Consider the following 23,358-nt stretch of genomic DNA (forward strand, 5'->3'; position numbering starts at 1 on the left):
AACAGAGTTATGGCTCCAAGGTGAGCACACAATTAAAGGGCAGATTAAAAATTGATGTTTTTTTAATTGACACGCATAAAATGTCCACTCCTGACAGGAAACCCAACGGTCTGGGCTAAATTTCCCGCTAGATTGCTGCACACGGAGCTGTCTGCCAGACTCTCAGACTTTTCACCATTACTCTGCATTATCATCCATAAATGGGGTGTACTTAAAACCCCATTAGAGCAAGAAAAAGGGCGAGGCTTTCATCGCAGAGTAGCAGCACTCGGCTACAATCAGGAAGGACATCTCTAATTCATCTAACAACTCGCTGAGAGGAGGGCATCCATCATCCTCTGCACTCAGGAATCAATGCAGTGAATGAGCCACGGTATGGGTGAGTATAGGCAGTAATGCATTACTGTCAGGACTGCAGGGTAGCAATTTTATTGGCTAGTTGAAAAGAAAGAACAACATTTGACATGTACAAAAGATCACTCAGCTTTATAACTTCTCAGAGTATAACATTTTTACAGCACATTTTGAAAATGGAGACTATTAGAGGATAAAGCTTGATTAATTTGCTTAAAAAGACTCTGCAACAGTCAAAAAATATATATTTTTACAGCATAATATTGTTTAAAAAAATATATAAAGATTTCAGCTGAGATGAGACTCTCTATCTCTCTTCTTCTTTGGTTTTGGTTTCACTTTGGGCAGTACAAAAGATGGAGTCAGTGAAGGATTCAAGGCTGGATCTAATGCGGGGTTCAGGGCTAGCAGGTCCAGAGTTGGAGCGCTCTGTTCACCTGTCAAAGCACAACACATGATGAACAACAAGAAAATGTAGCCTGATATAAACAGCTCAGGTTTTAGACTCAAATGCATTTAGAAACGGGCCATCTCTAGGCTGTCAAAAAAACACATCAAACTGATCACGGAGATAAATGGAAGAGGAGTGGACACCTAAACATTTCAGCTGATCCTGAAAGTTGAGAGTTAGGTAATGAATGTTCATAGAAGACAGCAGTGATGGGTGACTGCAGATTTCTTTACACTGTACAAAATGATCTGCCTCCTCAATTCTGTTATCCAGAAATAATTTAAAGAGACAAACAGAAGTGGCAACAATATATGTGGCTATAAAAATAAATCAGATCAGAGCTCTACTAAAACATTTTTAAAAGCCAGAGCAGTTTTGAAAATGTTTTTTAAGCAGTTCAAACTATAGCCAATTTACACCAGAATGACGGGAAGAAGTATGGAGAAGATCTGCAGCAGATCCTGATCTGAACTAGAAACCACCACCTGTAAAACGTGGATGCTGTCAAATGGCACAGACATGCTTTTGTTTCACACGTGGGTGATTCTGAACTGGGTAAAATCCGACAGGAACTTCACACAGATATACCTGTCTGCTAAGATTCAGACATAAGTAGCAAAACGTCTAAATTTAAAAAATCTACATGGATACAGACATACTATGAAAACCATTTAAGAGTTTTTAAAAGTAAAGAAGCTACATATTCTGCATTGTACAAGTATATCACGTGGCTTTAGTCTCACTGAGCTGCATTTTAGTAAAAACCCACTAAAAACAACAACTGAAGACAGCAGTAAAAAAAATTGCAGGCAGTTATTGTTTACAAAGAATCTTTCCAAAAAAGATTAATAAGAACCATTTTTATTTCTAGTTTTGTTATTTTACTTATTTATAGACTTGGATAAATGAATTAACTGAATAAAAGCAGTATTTTCTGAATCCTCCTTCTGCCCTCAAATCAGAGCCAAGTTTCATCACTTTAAGTCCATATTTTTAAAAGACTACAAGCTTTGTTTGATTTGTTTCTGAATATACCTAACATACATTCCCACAAGACATGATATATTTGTTTGATAGATTTTCCTTTTTTCAGGGTGAAACTGCTTACCAATATTGTCCTCTTCACCACTTGGGTCTGGACTGTGGACAGAGACCCGGGCCAAAGCTGCCAGCTCAGTTATGAAGCTTTCTTCTGCCTCCTAATGGACACAGCAACAAAGTGCTCACAGAAAACATTTGCGTTGCATTGTAGATAGATTCATTCACCTGTCAACAACTGGAGAAGTGCAGCATACCAACCATTAATTCTGTTTTTATCCTCTCCACTGCTTGATCAAGAGCTACTTTTCTCCGCCTCAGCTCCTCGTTCATGAGCTCCTGATCCAAATCGGTCTGCTCCAGCACCTTCTTTTTATTTAGTTCAACCCTAACACGAACAAAAACAAGAACAAACTATAAGGTATTCTTGTTTAATAAGGATACTCAACCTAAAAATACTTTTTACTGGCATCAAACCTCTGTTGAAACTCAGCAGAGGAAGGTTTCCTGCCCCAGTTCTCAAGCTCTCTCATCAAGGTTCTGCTCAGCTGACTGCTGCAGTCCTGCCTCTCATTGGTCTCTGATAAAAGTTTACAGCAGTAAAGTTAACTCAAATATTCTCTGTGACATGAAATATTCTTTTTATTATCTCGATTTACATATTAAAGCAACACAAACTAGACTAATTAAATCAAGGTGTGTTGTAAAGTGTTTAACTCCAAGTATGCGCAGCATTTGTTGAGGCAAAAAAAACAAAAACTTCAATCAGGTTTTATACAGTCATCTTACCCTGGTTTAAATTTGACAGATCTTGCTCCATTTTACTGACTATGTCCTGAAGGTGGGAATAGTAGCTTTGTACCAGTGCTGTCAGAGAGCCTTTGGTCACGTAAACACTCTCCGCTGCAGCCTCTGTCAAATAGTGCTAATATAGAAGAGGGGAGAGAGAAAAAAGTTTGCAACATATTAAACAAACAAAATATGTAATCACTCCTTCAAAAAAATCTAAAAAGACAGTTTGAACATTTTGAAGTGGGGTTCGGTAGAAAGATTGTGAACAATTACGGTAATATCTTTTGTACAAGAAAACAACATCAGTCTTAGTCTGCAGAAATAAAGTTTAAATCTGACAGGACAGACAAGCTTTTGGCTCATCCGAGCGAGGTCACTTTGAAACGGCGTTTCCTGAAAAAACTAATCTTCAGAATTTAATAGTGGTTCATGCTTTCAATATTTTATAAACCTTTACATCACCACCAATTACATGGTTATTTCCACAAAAAATATGAAATTCCTGCAGAAAATGCCCCAGGCTTCAACAGAAGTGCTACAGCTATCTGCTGCTGCTATTTGTACTTGTAAATGATAATAAAAATCCATGTAAATACCGTAATAACCATGTAATGCCGAACTTACTGTGATGTAAAAAAAAAAAATTAGATTTTTTTTTTTCAAGAACCACTATAAAGTTTTGGAGACTGGAATTGTTTTACGACGGCAGATCTCCACTTTAGTCTTGATCCCATTCAGACTAGCCATTAGCTCATCAATCTGGTCAGAGCTAAAGTCTATTTTTCCATTCAAAGAGCTATCTTTGAAGTAATTTAATCATCAGTTTTATTTTTATTTTTTATTTATTTTTAAAATCAGCCTTATGGGGAGGATCCGACACACCCAAAGCACTCTGCTGCCCACAATGCTTTACATTCACCATTGTACTGGAATTACAAACCCTCTGAAGAAGGCTCAAATGCAACAGAAAGATTGTGGTAAAGATAATAATAGTTTTCTCAATTTCTCAATTTCATTTTCAGGTAAGATATTAACTGCAACATTTCCACAGAACTCCACTTTAAAATGCCCAAACTATCCCTTTAAACAAGCGCCTACTATCATGCCATCATTTTGTTTCTTGGAGGACTGTGACTGGGTAGGCGTGGCCTTCATCCTCTGTTGGATGGCGTGGCTGAGGGCGTTGCCCTGCACCAGCTGTGCATGGCTCTGAAGAAGCTCTGCAGCCGTTTCCAGCTCAGACAGGAACTCCTGCTGCAGGTTGTTCCCCAGCAGCTGGCTTTCTAGGCCCAGCTGCCTCTCTGCCAGACTGGCACTGCTGTTCTGTTTGAAAACAGAGAAGTTGTTGAGATATGATACCCTAAGAGGCAAACCCTACAAGAAGTGATGCTTAAAAGATGTCGGAAGCAATTATGAACGATAGGTTCTCCGATTGGACACTCAAAATATCATATTTCAGAACAAACTCTTTTCCTCACCTTGAGAGCTGAGTTGGCACAGGCCTGGCTTTTAGGGGCATCTTCCACTAAGAGAGCTCTGAAGTCAGTCTGAGAGAGTGTCTTCAGTTTGGACAGCCTCATCTCTTTCAGCATATGCAGACAGAAGTGCCTGACCACAAATGACCTCTGCACCAGGAGCAAAAGATGCTCATGTTTCCTTTCTAACAGCTTCCCTGTTTGACTGAGAGAAAGATTGTACTCCATTATTTTCTAATAAAATGACTTAGAAAGACTGACGTGGAAACTGTAGAAGGGAGCCCAACTTTAGAGACAACAGCTGTAAGAAATCTGCTGTTGTCCTAAAGTGGCTGAACTACCGACAGGGCTTTCTAACTTCACCTGTTGAGTGTATAACTCTGCCTGGCCACCATGGCTCGAAGGATCTTCATCTGTTGTTCACGTAGATGTTTCAAACAGGCCTGCACCAGCGCCATCTCTTCCACCCACGCCTACAGAAAGAGAGGCTCATCTTGAAACAATGAAAACCATTTGATTATGATTGCAATCGTGGAATTAGACGTATTTAAAAGGAATCTAGCTGCCTCGCACAGCTAAAGACCAACCTGCCCATCTTTGTCCAGCTTAGTCCTGATGTCGTCCAGCTGCTGTTTGGTGGTGCACTCCGCTTGCTGCAGCTGAGCAGCCAGATCCTGCTCCACGTCCAGCCACAGGTTTGTACAGTGCTCAGCGGTGAGTGTTGTCTGAGCGGGAACAGCGCTGAGAAAGATCTCCCTGGCTATCTCACTGAGCCTCTTCGACCAACTGCCACGAAGTTTCTGAGGATACAGAACATCACCTCAGAATAGAATAAGTATGTGCACTTCAGTAATATGTGGGTCAGTCATGTTTAAATATCTGCACCAACAACCTGTTTTCTGAGGGCTAAATTACATCTGGGTTATCTTGCAAACTATAAATCTGTGCAAAACGTGCAGAGAGTGGAAGTAAAAGTTGGAGGTATGCTGTGGCCCCTTTTGTTTCTATAAGTTAGGGTATTTGTCGTCCTGCTTTGCTTCTTTATGAGCCAACCTGACTGACATTTGTCATATTTATTGCTAACCTGTGTTAGATTCTTGGGCAAATGCTTCAATCTACATCTTATTGCTCAGTTTAGTCAGATATATGATCATTTGTTTATGATTGCTTTTAGAATTATTGTAGTTTTTGTTTTAGTTTTACATGTAAATTTGAAAATGTGGTTTGTATGGATAACATACAATACATTTGATTATTCTGAAAATGACTGAACAAACGACTAAATTAACCTAAAATTACATGTCATTGTGCAAAAATAAGCAACTCTGTGTTTTGCTTTTTACCTTCCAAAGGTCACAGAGGGCCTCAGCCACCTTGTTGTCCTGCTGCAGCTCCAAATCAGAAATCTGCTTCTTGTGTTTCACCAACAGTTCCTGGTAAAACTAGGAAAAGAGTTACCTTTAATTGATATAATCAAGAAGATTTACAGGATTTGTTTTCCCAGCATAACTGTAACTAGCACTGAGAAAAAGTGAGAAAAGAGGAAACTTAACATCCAACAGATAGTTATGATCAGGAAAGGTCTCACAACCAGACTGACAAATTTCAAAAGTCATCTCTGATCAACAATCTGAAGTAGCGGGGAAGCAAAGTGTTCTCACAGTGGTGAGCTCCTGCAGGTCACCGTGAGTCTCTCTCAGTTCCAGAGCTCGATTCTTCTCATTTGTCTGGCTCCTCTGAAGCTTCTTCTTCTTCGACTCCTTTTTGCTGCACTTCTCGTTCACCAGCTCCTTCGTCTTCCTCACGCACTCTGGAACACAAAGGCTGAACATGAAGAAGGGCTTGCCTAACTGAAGATTACAAAAACAATTTAACGGGTAACAAATATGCATTATTTTCTGCAACAAATATGTTTAAGTAGTCTAATAGCAGATTTATTAACTGAACTCCTAATTGTTTAAATGACATAACTCTTCAGCTGAATGAGCCCACCCGTGTTTGTCAAAGATTAGTCTTGTAAAGTTAATGAATGTGTGACTTCAAAATTAAAATGAACAGTTTCTCATCTACATACTGCAGACACACAGCTTATATTTCGGCATATATTTCTTTTTAAACACATAAGGCCAGCAAGACAGTTTTAATACAGAAAGGTTGCACAAATTATACCACATTATACCACAATTAACCTGGTCTTAATTAAGAAGCGACAGATGATTCCTAGAAAATGATCCATTTTAAGAAATGTCCTTAAAGCTTGAAAAGTAGGCTGAGTGTTAGCCACTGCTAGTTGATGTAAGAAATAAATCAAATGTAAAGTCATACATGCCTCAGTTTTTTGGAAAAAGGTCATTGCATTTTGTTTGTTTTACCTTTTCATTTAGCCAATTATTTTTCCTTAAGCCGCATATCTACTGTACTATGCATGTTGTTATATTTTCTTATTAACATTCAAATTAGACTGTTTTTAGTTTATGCATCTTACCCTCTGTGCTCTGTTGGAGGCCTTCACTTAGACCGACCTGGATCTCTGAAAGTATCTTTTCCATGTGGCTGAATTTCAAGACACCGTCACTTGTCAGCTGTTCCAGCGTTGTGGCGATCAGACCCTGCCTCAGATTCACTTCCCACCTCAGCAAGGCCGACTGGGTCTGAACAAGCCCTGTCAACTCCTCCCACCACAGCAACTTCTCCAGTGTCCTCTACAAAATGGCATAAAAGCACGACTATTCAGAGCCACCTGTTCAGTAATCAGTCAACCTGACCCACAAAGGATATCATAACAACAAGAGCTGCTGTACCTTCAGATCAGCTTCCTGCACCTTCATCAGGTGGTTCTCTACACTCACAAGTGTCTGGATGAGAGAAGAAATCACATCCTCGGCATCATCTGGAGAGGAAACACTGCTCCTCTTCAGCAGAAGCTGACATAAATCCTCTACTTGTCTGCTGAAACTCTTGGACTGTAAAGAGACATGAAAATTAGTCATTTTTAGTAAAAACAACAACAACAACAACATGATTAATTACGTGTTTTTCTTTTACCGTTTGAAGGCTGCGTTCAAAGTGATCTTTCTGAGCTCTCTCGATCTCTTCCAGTGAACAGGAAGTATCAGGAGTCTTCTCATTAATGCTTTGACTTGTTGGCAACTGTTTCCTCAATTTGTTCAGTTCCTTTAATATTAAACAATAATAATTCATTTTCTACAGTTTAAAATGCCAAAATCAGTGTTTTTTTGTAAAAAAAATAATAATAATAATGAAAGCATTAAAACAAATGTTTGGAAAATGTATTTTTGTACCATTGTTATTACAGGATAAATACCAGCCATTTGTTTCTACCTGTTCTTGCTTCTGAACAATGTTCTTGGTGAAATCTGCATCATTTTTATCTTTCGGAAAGCGACAGCCGAATATCATTTTCACCATTTGTAGGAAGATCTAAAGTGAGCAGGCGAACAAAAGACAGTAGGGACATTTTGGATTAAAACGGTGTATATCTCTGACATACAGTACGAGAATAGACACCAGCTCACCAGATATTTTTCTTCCTCAAGCTGGGAGCTGTGATGTTGCAGATCCTGCAGGGCCAGACAGTAAATGCTGATCCTTCCTTCGAAGCTGTGGAGACAACACGAAGGTTCGATCCACAACTATCAGGAGGTTAAGGAGTTGGAGTAAAGCTCTGCACTCAGAATCCACATGTTTACCCTGTTTGTGTCAGTGTGTGGGGGTAGTGGGAGACCCTGGTGAAACTCTGGTTCTGCAGGCTCTTGGGGACCATCACTGACGAGATAAACTGGCTGCTGTCGTTGTTGTCCTGCTCTTGACTCAGAGACTCTTCGTCAGCAAAGGAGGATGACTCCTCGTTGGGCATTGCTGGCAACTTTGAGTGCTCATGTAGTGATGGGTTGGATGCACCATCTGCTAAAGGCTAAATGAAACAAAAAAAAATGTTTGTCTTACCATCAAAACCTGAAAATAAAACATACAGTATACAATAAAAAAAACAAATGTGTTTTTCACTGGTCTCATACACAATGTTTCTCTATTTTTCTGTAAATAAAATGTAATCATTATAGATTGCTACTTGTATTTGTCATGAATACATTTTAATATATTCATAGAACAATGTGCACCAATTTATCACTTTTCCCCTCTCAGTAGCTTCCAGCGAACAGCATCTTAAGTTGTGTTGTTTGCTAACTGTGGTGTCTGCACTTCAAACTATCAAAATTGCACATCATACTACAATTGTTTATGCAAAACAGAGACTAAAATATGCTGACAGAAACTGTGACATTGCTTAAATTAGCAGCCACAGAATTAGTTTGTTAAATAGCGCAGTAAGAGGTGAAATGTGGTGGACCTACTCTGTATTTCTGGTTGATGGGGTAAACCACCTTTGCTCGGGATGCAAACGCAGCCACGTCACTGTTCACGTGCGGCTGTTTCTTCTCCTGGTCAATCAAGAAAAAAAAGCAAAGTAAGAAATTAATCAGTCATTTTTTTTGAGAATCCAAACAATGTAGATATTTTCTGTCAGCCTTAAACTATAACTTTTTTTGTACATGGTGCTTCCCCAGAATGTCTCCCTCTTACGGCTGCTTGCTTTAGGGGGTCACCACAATGGCTCCTCCATCTCACCCTGCATATCCTCCTTCACCACATCTATGAAACTCCTCTGTGGTCTTCCTCATTTCCTACTCCATGGCAGCTCCATATTCAACATCTTGTGTCCAATATATCCACTATTTCCTCTCTGCACATGTTCTATCTCAGCCTTGCCTCTTTTAATTTGCCCAAAACTGCTCAACCTGAGCTGTCCTTCTCATGTACTAATTTCTGATCCTATCCTAACCCTAACCCTCCCAAAGAAAATACTAAATATCTTCAGTTCTGCCACATCACTCTTGCAGATATCCTTCTGTCACAAATCACCCCTAACACTCATCTCCATTCGCTCCACCCTGCCTGCTCCCTACTCTCACTACACATCACAATGTCATCTGCAAACATCATAGTCTACGGGGACTGCTGCCTGACCGCATCTGTCAACCTGTCCACCATCAGTGACAACGTGAAGGGGCTCGGGGCTGATCCGTGATGTAATTTCATACCAATCTTGAACCCATTTGTCTCTCCTACTGCACATCTCATCTCTCTCTTGCTGTAGAAGCACATGTCTTGCACCCCACTCACATACTTTTCCACCACACCTGACCTCCTCGTACCACAGTTCCTCTCTCCGTTTTCTCTAGAGTCACAGAGACACATTGCAACTCCTCCTGACCTTCTCCATCAACACTCAAAGCAAACATCACATCTGTAGAGCTCCTTCTCTGCATGAAACCATACTGCTGCTCTCTCAGCATCACCTCACTTCTTAACCTGGCTTCAGCGCTGTCCCATATCTTCAAGATATGATTCATCAGCCTTATCCTTCTGTGGTTTCCTCCTCTTCGTTTCTGAAAATCGACACCAGTACACTTCTCCATCATTCCACAGGCATCCTCCTCTCACTCTCTACCTTCACCATTTGACAAAACAAATGTAACCCTATGTTTTTGTTTGTTTTTTTGCATCCTACACATGTAACCTTATTCACAAGTGTTAAAAAGCAGTAACTTTAAGGCTGCCTGTGAGAAAGAGTAATACTTTGCCATTAGTGGGACCACTTAGAGCCTCTTTCCTGCTGTTGCTGACTCCATCACTTTGGTTGTCGTCCATATTCCCAGCATCAGGTTCAAGTAGTCTTCTTGCGTTGTAACCCTAACAAGAAACACGGGTTTTCTGATAAGAAATTAATGAGACAGCTTGGGCTGGAATGTTTGTATTTCATGATGATGCGCTTACTTGTCTCGTCAACAACAATGGCTTCATGCAGAACAGATAGAGGAGAGAGGCAGCCAGTATCCCCGACAGTCCTCCACACACCGTTGCTGCGGTCAGCAGCCCGGTGGAGACACGCAGGGACTCGGCGAAACTGACCGAAACATCCGCGCCGCAGTCCGCCGCCACCTCGGCTGCTGTCATGTCTGGACTCGAGCCGTGGAGGAACAGTTAGCGGGTCGATTAGCACCAGGGAGCCACCTCAGCGTTGGATGAAGCTCTTAAATGTTCGTGCTCGTACTTTTGCTCCTCTCATAGTTCTATAAGTGTTTTTTCTTATCTTTATATAACAGGAAATTATGGGCAAAAAAAGTTACCGACGCAGAAACTTTTGTTTCCTCGGACGTTTAATCTCTAGCCAATGAGCGAGCTGTGATTCAAGAGGACTGCGTCAAGAAAATAACAAAACTAGCCGGCTAGGACGGAAATGTGATGAGTACCCTTTCAACATAAAATCACAATTAAAGCTTCTTGTTGAAAGATTACATGTGGTCACCTTCACGCAAATTCATCATATATTATAAACAAAACAAAGATTTTTAGTTGCTCAAAATTTTTTTCAGGCATTTGTGAGTCTAAACATTCAACGAAGCCGTTCATGCATTTTTATTTTGAAAGGCCAAACCGGAAGCTGTATAATGCATTTTGTTATCGACACTTCTTCATGGAGTAGCTCGCTTTCCCATTTTTTTCACCAACTTTCGGAAACTTTTTTTTTCCGAACAGTTTCGTACTATCATTACCGCTTTTGTAAACTTGTAGAAATTTGTGTTAGGGCGAATATGCTTTGTCCATAAATATAGATAGTAAGGGGAAATGTTCTTGTGCGTCACATTGCCTCTTTTACATGATGCCTCTGAGGAAAAGCAAAGGAGATATTTTCACCTTTTTGACAGACAGAGGCTCGGTGCAGAAACAATGCAGCGGGTTAGCTAGCGGCTTTGCTCGGTGGTAGTAATACTAGTTACGAATGTTTCGGGTACACCTAATCGTGGGGAGGCTCACATTATGGTTATTTGTCTTGAATATCCCAGTTTCTTGCTTGTTTTCGCCTCCCTTGTGTATTTGTTGCTGTCAAGATGGAACAGCACAGATCAGGGCTGCACATCTTCAGTACAACAGTACCTCATGGTGCACACCAACAAATACTCTTTACTCAGGAAAATATGGGGTAAGTACGCCATTTAAACACTAACATATAAACACACAGTAAAATGATTATTGCTTTAGCTTTAGCGTGTACTCTTGTTTATCATTCAGATGCAAATTAACATGATAATATGAATAATAATACTGTTTTTTTCCCCCTACACTGATAGAGCCTTTGCACTAACCAAGGAGGAAAGTCAGCAGGCCTGATGTTACTCTGGATCGATGGTTTGCAATTTCTTTTAATTCAGTACACAAATAAAAATCTAAAACAACTCATATCTGTACTAGCAACAGCTGAAGATCTACATACAGCTTTATGACATTGTAAATAATGTTTTTTATATACATATTTATCTGAGTCATAGAATGGTTTTACTTAAAAAAAACAGAATATTGTGCTAAGAGCTTTTTGAACGCTGGCAAAACCTAAGTATGAATGCAAATGAGTATCCATAAAAGTAACAAACTTTAGATGTAATGTTATTGTCAGGTATAGTCTGTTTAATGGGGCTTTTTTCCAAATTATTTAAATACTTTTTTATTTGCCCTGACAGGTACGATGGAAGCCAGTAGGCCCTTGTTTTCTGGTTGGAGCCCAGCTTCCTCTTCAGCTCCCGCAGGTCCGTGGGGACACTCGTTTTACTCCTCGTTCAGCTCCGTGACAAACACTCTGCTCCCCAGGAAGATCAGGAGCACGCTCATCCGACAGAGCCCTCCGCACCCTCCCCCTCAGGTCGCACTGTGAATTTTTTAATTTAGTTCATTAAATAAACGTAACTTTTTGACTTATCTAGTTTGTAAATGTTTCTGCAGGTTCAAAGTGTGGCGCCTCCGTCTTCATTTAGGGTAACATTTCACAAGTGTGCTCAGGTACATCGGTGTCACTTGCATAATTTTGATCCATCCTGAAATGTTGAAGGCCATTCATAGCTTTAACTGTCAATCATGCTGGCTCCAGGTGAGGCTCAACACCGATCCCCCTCTACTGACCTTCTTCCTGCTGATCCACAATATGGGCCCTTTGGGGGGCACCAACCTATCTCAGGTGGTGATCCGAGACTCCATTTCTGGGATACGTCCCTTAAAAACAGAAGGCAGAGTCGTGGAAAAAGGCTACCAGACATTTACAGTTGATTCACTTTTCGGTGTGTCGCTAAGAACTGTTTTAAAATATTACTAACACACATAGGAACTGTGATTTTTGCTTGCTGTGATCCAAACTTATTGTTGTTTTTTTCTTCTTTAGCTGGATCCCAGGTTGTTGTTAATTATACTGCTCACGTACGGAATCTCAAGAATGAAGTCCTTGATCTTCCGGCTTTTCTGACCTTCTCTAATGCCTCACAGGTATATATTTTTTTAAACTTTTCTCAAGTTATAATTCAGTAATCATGTAAACTGTATTATGTTAATATTTGTAAACATTAAGTCTATTTCTTGTCATCTTATTTAGTTTTTTTGTTGTTGTTGTTTGTATTTAACGCCACAGAATGATGTCAGCATGTTTGGACCTTTAACAGCAAATCTAATTCTGAGGGTGAACTCTACTGACCAGGTAAGTTGCAGACAGCCCTTCAACTGGAAACAGATCTGCAGAATTAAGCGTCACATTTTTTTTTCTTGTGGTTTATATTTAAAAATGTGTCTGGCATCCTAGATTTACCTGAACCACGGAGTCCATTTTGCTGGGTTTGTTGCTGGCTTCTTCATCACTTTGGTGCTGCTGTTGCTGGGGTTTCTGGCCATGAACTTGACAAATCCCAGAGCAAGACTCAGCCTTTTTCAGCAAAAGGTATCATGAATAAAATAAAAAAAAACCACAGTATTAATCTACTTAACTTCAAGGATAAGCAGTTATTAACAGAGATACATAAAAATCCACTGAAATATTTTTGTTCTTGTTACTTTTTTTGCCTCAGAGAAACCGATGTGATTCAGACCCTGAGGACGCAGAGTGCAACATGAGTGAGACGGTCAAAGAAAAAGCCGCTTTCGAAGACAAAATAGTGGACGTCATGGTGCTGGAGGATCCTCAGAACATGTATCAGGCTTTAGATAAGTGAGTAAAATAACCCAACCAGGTTTAACTTTTTAATGTATTTTTTTTCTGGACAAAATATTTAGTCAGAATGTCTTTTTTAAAATCTGTGCACTGTTTTATTTTTGTCCCTTCAGCCTTGAAATGTCTTCACTTCTGAATGCCACCAGTAGCCTTGAGGATAGCAGGATTCAGATTTACAAAGACATGATGTCCTGCTTGCTTGGGGGCCTGCGATCACGGGGGCAAGCCAGTTCCCAGGCCCAGCAGAGGCTGCTCAGTGTGCTCCATGGACAGCTGCTGGGCATGGAGGGCCGTCTAAAGGAGGAGCGAGGGGCGCGCATGGCTGCCCTGGCAGGTCAGTGTAACCTGGAGACTCGGGAGGAAATGGAGGCAGAACATCGTCGAGAAGCTGCTGAAAAAGCCCAGGCCGATCTGCTCTGTCAGCATGCAGACCAGCAGGTAGTAAGAATAAAGTTTTTATAATGTTTTTTTTTAATTTGTTTTTAATGACGTGGTAAATTGCAAAACTAAAATTACAACATGATCAGGAGCTCCTTCAGTGTGGCGTCCTCCTGGAGAAGCTGCACAAACTGAGCCAGAGTCAGCTGCAGCGCCTCCTCCTGGTTCGACATGAAGAAGCCTCAGCAAACGTCCAGAGGCAAATCATCAGGTGGAGGCGGGTGGAGCTGCACAAGATCTTCACTGAAGAACTGGAGGAGGCCACGAGGATGGGCGAGTTGGAGAAGAACACAGCGAGGAGTCTTCAACACGACTACTTTTCTTGTCAGGTGAACATCTTTAAAATATTTCAGTCTGTGGTTAAAAGTGTTACACAGTCGTTCAAGTTTAGAATTCACCACATTTGCTTTTGGCACATATTATCTTTGGGAATGTGTGTTTGTGGTGAAACAAGGTTCAAATACAGACTTACAAACAGTTTCTAGTTAAGTTAGGAAGTTTCTAAGAAGAAAAAAATGCAACAAAAACTCAAAATTGTTTTACTTTATTATAGGAACCTTCATTTTACAAAGACAAACATTAAGGAAAGGATTTTTTTTAATAATCTTAAGAGACCTATAATATTTAGTTTATTTAAAAACAAATGTACATTTTTTTGTTTTGATACTGCGTCATAAATTTGATTCCAGCAGCTCACCTTAAAAAGGAAGAAACAAAAGAGCCAAAGAAAGAACTTGAAAGAATACAAAATATACAAGTAACATTTTTTTTCAAGATCCTAAAATCAGCCGATTAATTGTTGTTTATTATAAAGAGAAGAACCAGAAACGATGACAACAGGCTGCTGAGTAGCAGAAATCCTGTTTCCAATCCTGAGACCTCTGGTACTGTCACTTACCAAAGAAATATAAAGTGGAATTTGATGTGGAGTTTATGTAACACCATGGTAACATTCCTCTCTCTGGTGTTTTTGTGTGTTTTACGCAGCAAAATTCAGCCTCAATAATAAGTACAATGAAGTTCATCTGTGTCTGTTCAATTAGTTAAAAAATTCAAATTCAAGTAATCAGTAATTGTTTTTTCTGTTCTTTTCTTATTTCCTCAGGATCAGCTGGAGGAAGTGCTGGACGTCGTCGCTGCTAATCAGCGTTACGTGTTAGCTGAACGCAGCGCGCAGAGGAAGTTCCTGGTGCACAGCCTCCACAGCCTCAACGGCCTGATTTCTGACGCCTTCTCCAACACCTCCAGCAACTTGGACCGCTGGTTCGACCATATAAGGAGGTTCGTCCATTTAACGCTCAACAACAGAAAAAAAACCAACTCATTAGTGCAGTCTTTGCAGATATTTCTCCAGCTCTCAAACCAGCAATGTTTAGTGACTGAAACTCAGTCTGAGTCTCATTTGTGGGTCTCTGAAACTCAGAGCATCAGTGTGCAAAGAAATGAGAAACTATGGCTCAATTTTACTTGTCTAAACCGTAGCTTGGAGTTCATGTTCAGTCAAAATTTACCCAATTTTTGTTATAAAAAGAACTTTGTTTATGTTGTGAAGTTCTACTTTTAAGAAACTGATCCACTTTTTGCTTTATAAACTGGAAGTTTACGTTTTCTAAAAATACTTCACATTATTTAAATTGAGTTTAAAAGGTTATTATTGTGTTATGTTTAGGTGTTCTTCTCAAGCAGATAAAATGTCTCTTCAACATCTAAAAGACTGTAAAATGTTGGTGATCTGCTTTCAAAGGAATTACTTTATCGCTCCATGTCGTGGTGCCTAGCTTACAGCATCCAAGTAAAGATATCCACACTTTTGTGTTGCGAGGACTTTTTTTTTTTTTAGGGAGAAGGAAATGATTTTCATAAACCTTTTCTCCACCAGAGGGAGCCTCATACCTGCAGAGCAGATTGACCAGCTGCAGGAAAAGGCCCAGAAAGAGCTCGTGGTGGTGAAGCAAAGACTGGATGAGACGCTGAACCAAGAGAGGAGAGCGATGCGCTGCGGACTGATTAAGAAAAGGAGGGAGCTCATCTCTGACTTGGTGATGATGTGTATTTATTAAGACTGAAACAGTACTGTGTTGTGTAATATAGACCTAAACAACATTGTTGGTAATTTCTTGTGTCACTTCTTCAGGTGAGGGTCCACAAACAAAGACGAAAGGATTTATCAAGCATGTCCAAAAGTCTGGAGGAAAAAATTGAGATGACTCAACACCTGCTTTGTTGGCAGAACTTATTGACAGCTCACAGTTTGGAGCTTGCAGAGCTGATCAACAACCTGGACGAGGAAGCTGCTGCAGACATCCGCAAGGTGCTGCTTTGACAGTGTACACCACGATTTAACCGGATAGAAATTAAAGCACAAGTATAAAACTAACCTTGACCTTTTGATTCATAATTGATTCTGTTTTTTTTTTTCCTTTAGGTGACAATGCGAGTGATCCAGGGTGCCATAGCTGACGTCAAAGCCATCCAACCATCTGCTGCTCAGGCTGTGCTGGCACTTTTGCCACCGGGGGAAAAACACCTGATGCTGCAGGTGGAATCAGAGTCGGGCTCAGGAAACACCACAGGACAAGGGGCGAGCGCTCTCCTGCAGGGGCAGGAAAGGCTTCACCAGGAAGGCAAGGCAGCCTTACACACCCTCAGCTCCACCAGGGAGGCTCTGCAGGACGCCATGGAGAAAGAGCTGCAGGAGCAGAAGGAGCTCAGGACGCACTGGAGAGATTTCTTCAGGTCAGTCCTCTCGTGTCAGAATTCGGTTCAAATACAGGAATGTGTGAGTCGGAGTTTTCCTCATTACAGAAGTTAAAAATAGAAAAGCAAAAATGATATTTTAGGACCTTTCAAAACAAACACTGACGCCATATAAAGCTTTGACACTGGAATGTGGGTGTTTCTGTCTGTTTCAGGTGTTTGTGTTTGTCCCAGCTGACTCTGTCTGAAGACGACCGGCTGAGGATGAAACTGGAGTTTCAGAAGTGTCTGTCTGTGATCGACCACTGTCTCGTTCTGCCTCACGCCATCTCCAGAACTAAGCTCTGCATTGCCTTGGCAGCATGGAGAAAGGAACGTGAAGATCAGATGGTGATTAAATGACTGCACACTACAGAAATCAGTTTATGTACTCCTAAAGGCCTACCTACCTGCTCTAGAGACTGTGGTTATTAGAATTCAGCAGGAGCTTTGGTTCTTTTTTGTTATAATAATGTGACAGTTTTGCACTGTTAATAACTATCTTTTAAGCTAAAAGACCTTCAGTGGAATGCACTTTTATTTTCACCCTTGGCTACTCCTGAAGGCTCCTTTCTTGTCCCTCCTCTGATCTTTGAGGATTGCAGAAGAAAGCAATGTTTGAGCAGGAAGAGTTGTAACAAAAGCATTTTGTAACATATTTTAACTATATCATTTTAATTTTGAGCATTTGCAGTTGGTACTTTTTTTGTCGTGATTTACTTTGAAAACCATTTCACTTTACAAGAATATTTGTTAGTGTTTTTTTCAGGAATGCAAATAACTGTTAAGTGCTTTAAAATTCTGCAGAATAAATAAAAGCTGCTTTTCGATGCAGTCTTAAATTGACGAGAAGTAGTAAATGTTACCTCCACACTGTTAAGTAGCCTCAAATGTGCAGCTGCTTGACGACCGCTTTATTATTCAGAAATAATAAAGGGCTCCACGGGGTGTTTTGTTTGTTTTTTTTTCTAATCACATCCTAACCCTGCACACAGACTCCTTTTCCAACCATTCTTGACGTTTTTGTGGTTTATTTCAGGCAAATATGCAATCCAAGGGGAAAACCGCTGAGGCCAGAAAGAAAACAGACACATCTGATGTGGTGTTTTTCCAGAAGAGGCTTCAGGAAAGGATTCAACTGTTTGAGAAGGAGAAGGAGATGGAGAGCGGTGTTATGGATAAGGTGGAGCTGTTTACTTTGTGGTTTATTTCCACATATCTTAGTGTGCTATTTTTCCAGTGTGTGAGGCAAATCAACCACACCCCTTCAAAAGCGTGTAACTTAAAAATCAATTTTCACTTTTATGTTCATGTTTATTGTTAAAAATGTTAATAGTGTGATTAGTAGTGTGTATTAAACGATTAAAAGTCATCTTTTGTAATGCTGGCAGGTGATGGAGGAGATGCAGAGGGAGAGAGAAGACTATCTGCGCTCTCAGGCAGACGGCCTGGCGATGCAGGTGGCTAAAATCAGCTACCAAAAAGCTGAGAGATGGAGCAAAGTTATAGAGACTTCCAGAGCCATGGTCACCCTGCAAAGCCTCCTAATTCAACAGCTCAGGGACAGAAAGAAAACGGAAAAACACGAAATGTCTCAGAGCATACTCAAGCATTTCTCGGTAGGCTTCATTTGACAACAGCTCCTGTCTTGTACCATATTACGACATCTAAACTGAGCACTCAGTAAAACTTAAACCACATGTTTCACTTTTGTGTTGTGACATGATCATTCTCGCTAAATTCTATGAGGAAATCTGTTAGCTTTCATTAAAAGTTTATTTTTATTTCTGCCAAAGGGCCTACAGGAAGCAGAGCAACAGCTTCAGACGGAGAGGAAAGAGTTGGACAGTCTGCAGATGTCTCGGCCCGGAGTGGCGTCAAGTAAAATCCACCAAGACGGCTCTGAGGGAGAGGACACGAGCGGGGAAGACGACGTGTTTCAGCTGCAGGTGGATCGCAGGATGGCGGCCATCCTGCACGAGGCGCTTCACAAGCGTGAGCAGGTCGTCGCGCTGATGGCAGAAGGGTGAGTCAGCTTGTCTGACTTATTTAAGGGAGTAATGTGGACTTTCTTGTGGTTTGACTACAGCTATTATGTTCCTCAGGTTTCAAGCAATGACTGCCAACAGTCAAGCCAAGGAAAATTTAAAGGACCAAATGGAGCTCAAGAGACTTTATTCCAACTGTGACCAGGTTGGGTTTCATTTCAAGTGTTTGTTTTTCAATTTTAAGCCGTAGGTCTAATACAAACCAAGAAAAACAGAAACGTTGCTTCTGTGAGTCTTTACTGAAGGCTGCTCTTCATCTTCATCAGGATCTGGAGTTTGCATCCCAGCTGGTGAAGCAAAGTCACGTCTCTGACGATGTCCTCCTGGAGACGCTGCGTCTCCTGCTTCCAACTCTGGCTGAAAGTGAACTTCTGTCAATCACCGATGCCCTCTGCCCCAAAAATCATCCTGTTTCAGCTTCTGCAGACCAAGAGCACTCTGGGTAAAAACCTTTTCTCTTTTCTTTTGTTTAATTTACGAGCTAGCATTATTCAAGTTCTGTAGAAGCTTGTTTTTTATATGATATATTAATTTTGTGTTGGACAACTTTATGAGAACTTGTTTGATTTATAGTAAACCTTACTCTGATGCAGCTGTTCTCAAACTGTTTTTTTTTGTCTGGCAAGCTAATATATTTAACCAACTTGAAAGGATTTCTTCATTTTGTCCTTCTCATTATCTTTTTCTCTTTCTTTGGTGTTTATTCAGCCAGAAAGTCAAAAAACTGTTGCACACCAAGTCCATATTTGTTGTCCAGTTTCTGTAACAAGGTTATTTTCTGTGTGTACTGTAATGGATGGACTGATGGCATTTTTTACAGTATCAAGAAAACAGGGTTTATGAATAGAAATTCGGGGTCTTTTTTATGTGAGTTTCCAGGATTAGCAGCAGCCAACCAGGTCAGGGTACAGCCCAACAAAACACCTAATTACACTAATTAAATCTGCAGTAAGAAGAAGGAAAACTCACTTTAGACAGGTTAATGAAACACATTTGACTCCACATGCAAGCTTTCTGCCTGTAGTCATTTTTGTCAGAAGACAGAAAAAGATGTGAAACCAAAAATACTGAACCTGATCAGCAAAGGCCTTAAGGCACAAAACATTAGAGATCCAGCAACACAGACCCCAAAACTAATATTACTGCAACCAAAGGTAGCATAGTTATCAAGTCGTTTACGTTGAATAAACTTTACAGAGAAACACCTTATTCCTTATTATATATTAGAATAAAATGTGCATGTAATGCCCTGGTATTTTTTCCTTTTTCGGTCTTCTACTTAAAAAAAAAAAGCTTTATTTTTGTTGTTTTCTTTTTACATATTTTTAGACCAACTCACCTGTTAGAACCACAGAAAATATTTGATCAAACTAGACACAATTACATTGTTTCAACTCTTAGCTCAGACTGCTTACAGCGTGTGCAGCTGATGGATTTATTTTTCACTCTGTTCTCTCTGATCTCCTTGCGGAGCCTCTTCCTTCCCGGTTCTGTGCTTTCCACATCATTACTTGCCACATGTGGTAATGGTGGAAGGAGTTTGTTTCGTGCTTTCAAAGCCGAAACACCACTGTAATATAATTTAATGTTCGAAAACTATTTCATTAAATTGGTTTACGTTGTTGGCTGCCTCGCAGTCGTGCAATCATGGCATCACTAACTTGCTGAAAACTGTGCACAGTCTGTATTTTTTCAGTTAACTGAATATTAATGAGGTGGTAATAATAATAAAGATTGCCCTTAAATTGACTTTACTTTTGAGTTTGATCACCAACAAAGCTGTGAGCTATGAAGTCTTTGTTCAGTGTTTGTTGATTTTGTGCTATATTCCTAGATTTCTTGTTTTTAAGCAGTTATCGTTCTGTGGTTTTGGGAGCAGTTTTCTCAGTGAGGTCACTGACGAAGTAAAACCAGCGTTTGTCCAGCAGCTCACTGAAACACCGCCGTCTGCGAGCACGGAGGAATAACAAGTGCTGTTTAGATGCAACTCCACACGGGTCCCCTTTTCCCCCCCGAGCAAAGATCGAAAGATAAATTATTTAACTCATCATTTAATTTCCCTCCCTTCCTGATGCCCTGGAACCCTCCTGACTATCTCCCGCTGAGTTTGGATTACTTTACTAATGAATAGTGGCTCGAGCAGGAGGTCATTTAGAAATCAAGCAGTCTGGCAGGAGGACAGGAGAACAAAAGTGCTCTCTCTGGAACAACGTGCAACATGTGCTTTTCTTTTCTTCTTTGGGTCTTGGGTTTCTTCCATCCTCAACAATACTTTTTTAATTCGTGTTCGTGAGAATTGAAGTGATTAGTAAGGCCGAGCATTAAGCAGTGAATGTACTTATTATTGCTTACTTATTTATTTTGTTACCTTTGTTGATGAGCTTCTGATTTTAAACTCCCAGTGTTTTATGTTCAGGCTGATCTATTGGCAGAAATGCAACGGGACATTTGTGAAATGTTTTCTTTTGGGTAGAATTACACAAAAAAATAGGCGATGTTTGTTTTTGTTACCTTAGTAAGAAAAGTTAACATCCAAAGACACAGTAAGATTCCTCCTGGATCCTTGCTATGTTGCGTAACTAACTATGTTATTATAGTCCAAAAGGAGCAAAGCAAAGCCAAGTTATCCAAATGTGTCCCTGACAGGGGAAAAGGTGAAGGGCAGGAAAATAGTGATGAAGCTCATCAGCATAAAGCAACTCAGATTACTGAGAAAGCAAAAGGGGCAGCAAGGAGGTCAAGACAGATTGTCTTTTGTTTCTTGAGGATGTGTTACAAAGCAGAATCAGCGCTGAAGGATCACAAAAGGAGGCAAAGCTTGAAGTAGAAGAATAGTAATAAAATAAATCAGCTAATCTGATTGGGCTGGCATGGTGACGTGCTGGTTAGCCCTGTCTCCTCACATCATCACCATCTTTCATTTGGGTTTGGATTTTTGCCTCCTCTGCGTTGAAGTTTACGTGCTCACTCCACTGGGTTTTCTATTCCAAATGCCAAGATTAGTCGGTGTAGAAGAAACTGACAGTTTTTCAGGATCCTTTAAGCTCTAATGATGGACAGAGTGGAGGTTTAATCCAAGCTCACAACCCAGTTCTTCGCAGCCAGGCTTTCACGTTCTTCTTTGAGCGAAAATGTTAAACTAGATATTCATATTTGCTTCAATCTGGAACTTGCGCTTTTCGATCTAACACTACCCTCAACATCCTGCACGCTGTAGCTGTAACATCTGTGGATTACACTGGCTTCACGCCAGGACCGTGCTGCGCGCCTCTGCTGCGTCTTCACAACACAAACCCTCTGTCGTATCTCTGCAGCAACAACTACCGCCCGCTCAGTGTTTTCCCATAACAATGCTCTCGTTAACCCCAAGAGTGCAGTGCTTTTGTGTAATTCCTGGTTTATGTGATTCGTTAAAGCGAAGAGCAGAGTTCTGACTTGAAAGCGGCCACATGCAGCAGCTGAAATGAGTAGTTATCATCAGAAGTAATGATACAGCATACCGCCGCTGTGACATTGTTTGCTCTGTTGTTGCTGCACACCCAGTGTGAAGGCTTTCCTCCAAATTCATAATTTACAGCTTAACCTCAAGATCCAATCTTTCTCGTATCTTTCTTCCAGACTCTATCCTTTTTCCTTTTAAGCCTGAAGGCGTCGAACTGTCTTGGCTTCGTATCTGAATGCACGTGAATGTCTTTGGACAGCAGAGGCCCGCTCTTGTGTTCTTTTTTTTTTTATCTGAGCTCGTCATAATGCTTCATCTTATATTGATGACTTTTTGCCAGATGTGCCAGGGAGCCGAGCAGACTTCTCCCGATCAAACTCAGGGAGAGCGTGGTGCAGAAAAACATGCTAAATATGCCAAGCTGTGCAGTGGAAAAAGAGAGGTGAGTTCAACACGTTTCTGTGATTTTTTTTTTTCAACCCGTTTCCAAACAAAGACTTGATGTTGCACCACCACCAGGACCTATTTGCTGATCGGTGGTCACAAACATCATTGGCATATCCTAAACTGAAGTGAAATTTGCTTTTCACCAGAAGACTTTAGTGGCTTGGCTTCAGTGACCGCATGCATGAGGTAAGCATTTAAACACTCCGATCCCTCTGACAACAGCCTCTTTGTCTTCTGCATCTCTCAGACATCGGGAAAAGTGGCGGAGTCTGGTGGAAAAACTGCTCCCCAGATCCCGTCCTCCGCTGCCAGCCGAAGAAAGGGGGAAGAAGGACGGTTTCACCAAAGCGCGGCTTGTTTTGAAACCAGCCGAGCTCGTTGAGCAGCTGCAGGGCGACGCGGTGGACACAGCGAGGGAAGCGGCGCGCCACCCAGCAGAGGAAAACATGAGCTCATCAGCCTCTGCCTGCGGTCCGCCGAGCAGCACCCCAGCCACCGGAGAACGCCTCTTTGTGTTTCGGGACCCACCTGAGTCACGTGACAGCGCGAGGGTCCCAAAAGGGAAGAGGAGGAGGAATTTCCTCAATCTGAAGAAGGGCTCAGTTGCTCCAACAACATGAACTTTACATGCAGTGTCTTTTTCAAAGTTTATGATTCTATTTAAAGAATACTATAAATTATGTAATTTTACTTGGTGCAAAACCAGCACATTTTCTGTACTTGTCAGTATATCTGTAGCATTTATTGTTTTTTATTGTATTTTTTAAGTAAAGGCAGCTGACTTGTTATCACTTACGGCCTGATCTTGTGTCTTCAGGTTCTTAGTAGGCATGGTAAATAAACAGCTAGGTCTGTGAAGGTTTTCACCACCAAATACCATTTTTGGTATTTTAGCTGGTTATAAAAAGGTACAAACTTACAACCAAAGAGAAAAAATTGGCTTGTAGTGTTTTCGACTTCGACAGGACTTGGATTCATTGCTGAATATAATACACCCCTCCTTGTCAGTCCATACGCAGCCATATCTGCTT

General features: G+C 40.8%; 2 protein-coding genes across 2 annotated transcripts; one reads left to right on the forward strand and one right to left on the reverse strand.

Moving 5' to 3' along the window:
• Positions 1-410: 410 nt before the first annotated feature.
• Positions 411-10,146, reverse strand: LOC108239827 (ellis-van Creveld syndrome protein). Its single transcript, XM_017422779.2, has 20 exons — positions 9,967-10,146; positions 9,769-9,882; positions 8,484-8,570; positions 7,821-8,044; positions 7,647-7,731; positions 7,453-7,551; positions 7,156-7,284; positions 6,912-7,073; positions 6,596-6,812; positions 5,772-5,920; positions 5,454-5,552; positions 4,698-4,910; positions 4,474-4,583; positions 4,114-4,315; positions 3,734-3,958; positions 2,633-2,768; positions 2,321-2,423; positions 2,105-2,231; positions 1,914-2,004; positions 411-791 (listed from the first exon to the last, which is right to left on the reverse strand). Exons 1-20 carry the CDS (start codon positions 10,144-10,146, stop codon positions 643-645), a joined length of 2,901 nt encoding a protein of 966 aa, XP_017278268.1. The 3' UTR covers positions 411-642.
• Positions 10,147-10,672: 526 nt separating this feature from the next.
• LOC108239896 (limbin) lies at positions 10,673-23,118 on the forward strand. The gene is made up of 23 exons (XM_017422932.2): positions 10,673-11,173; positions 11,322-11,379; positions 11,709-11,887; positions 11,968-12,024; positions 12,113-12,299; positions 12,401-12,501; positions 12,644-12,709; positions 12,812-12,946; positions 13,074-13,213; positions 13,330-13,654; positions 13,744-13,983; positions 14,760-14,935; positions 15,534-15,693; positions 15,789-15,965; positions 16,080-16,390; positions 16,567-16,741; positions 17,430-17,573; positions 17,782-18,009; positions 18,187-18,416; positions 18,496-18,583; positions 18,705-18,880; positions 22,221-22,322; positions 22,575-23,118. Exons 1-23 carry the CDS (start codon positions 10,973-10,975, stop codon positions 22,945-22,947), a joined length of 4,029 nt encoding a protein of 1,342 aa, XP_017278421.1. The 5' UTR covers positions 10,673-10,972; the 3' UTR covers positions 22,948-23,118.
• Positions 23,119-23,358: the final 240 nt, after the last annotated feature.

This window comes from Kryptolebias marmoratus, linkage group LG4, assembly GCF_001649575.2.
Source record: "Kryptolebias marmoratus isolate JLee-2015 linkage group LG4, ASM164957v2, whole genome shotgun sequence".
Classification (NCBI taxonomy): Eukaryota; Metazoa; Chordata; class Actinopteri; order Cyprinodontiformes; family Rivulidae; genus Kryptolebias; species Kryptolebias marmoratus.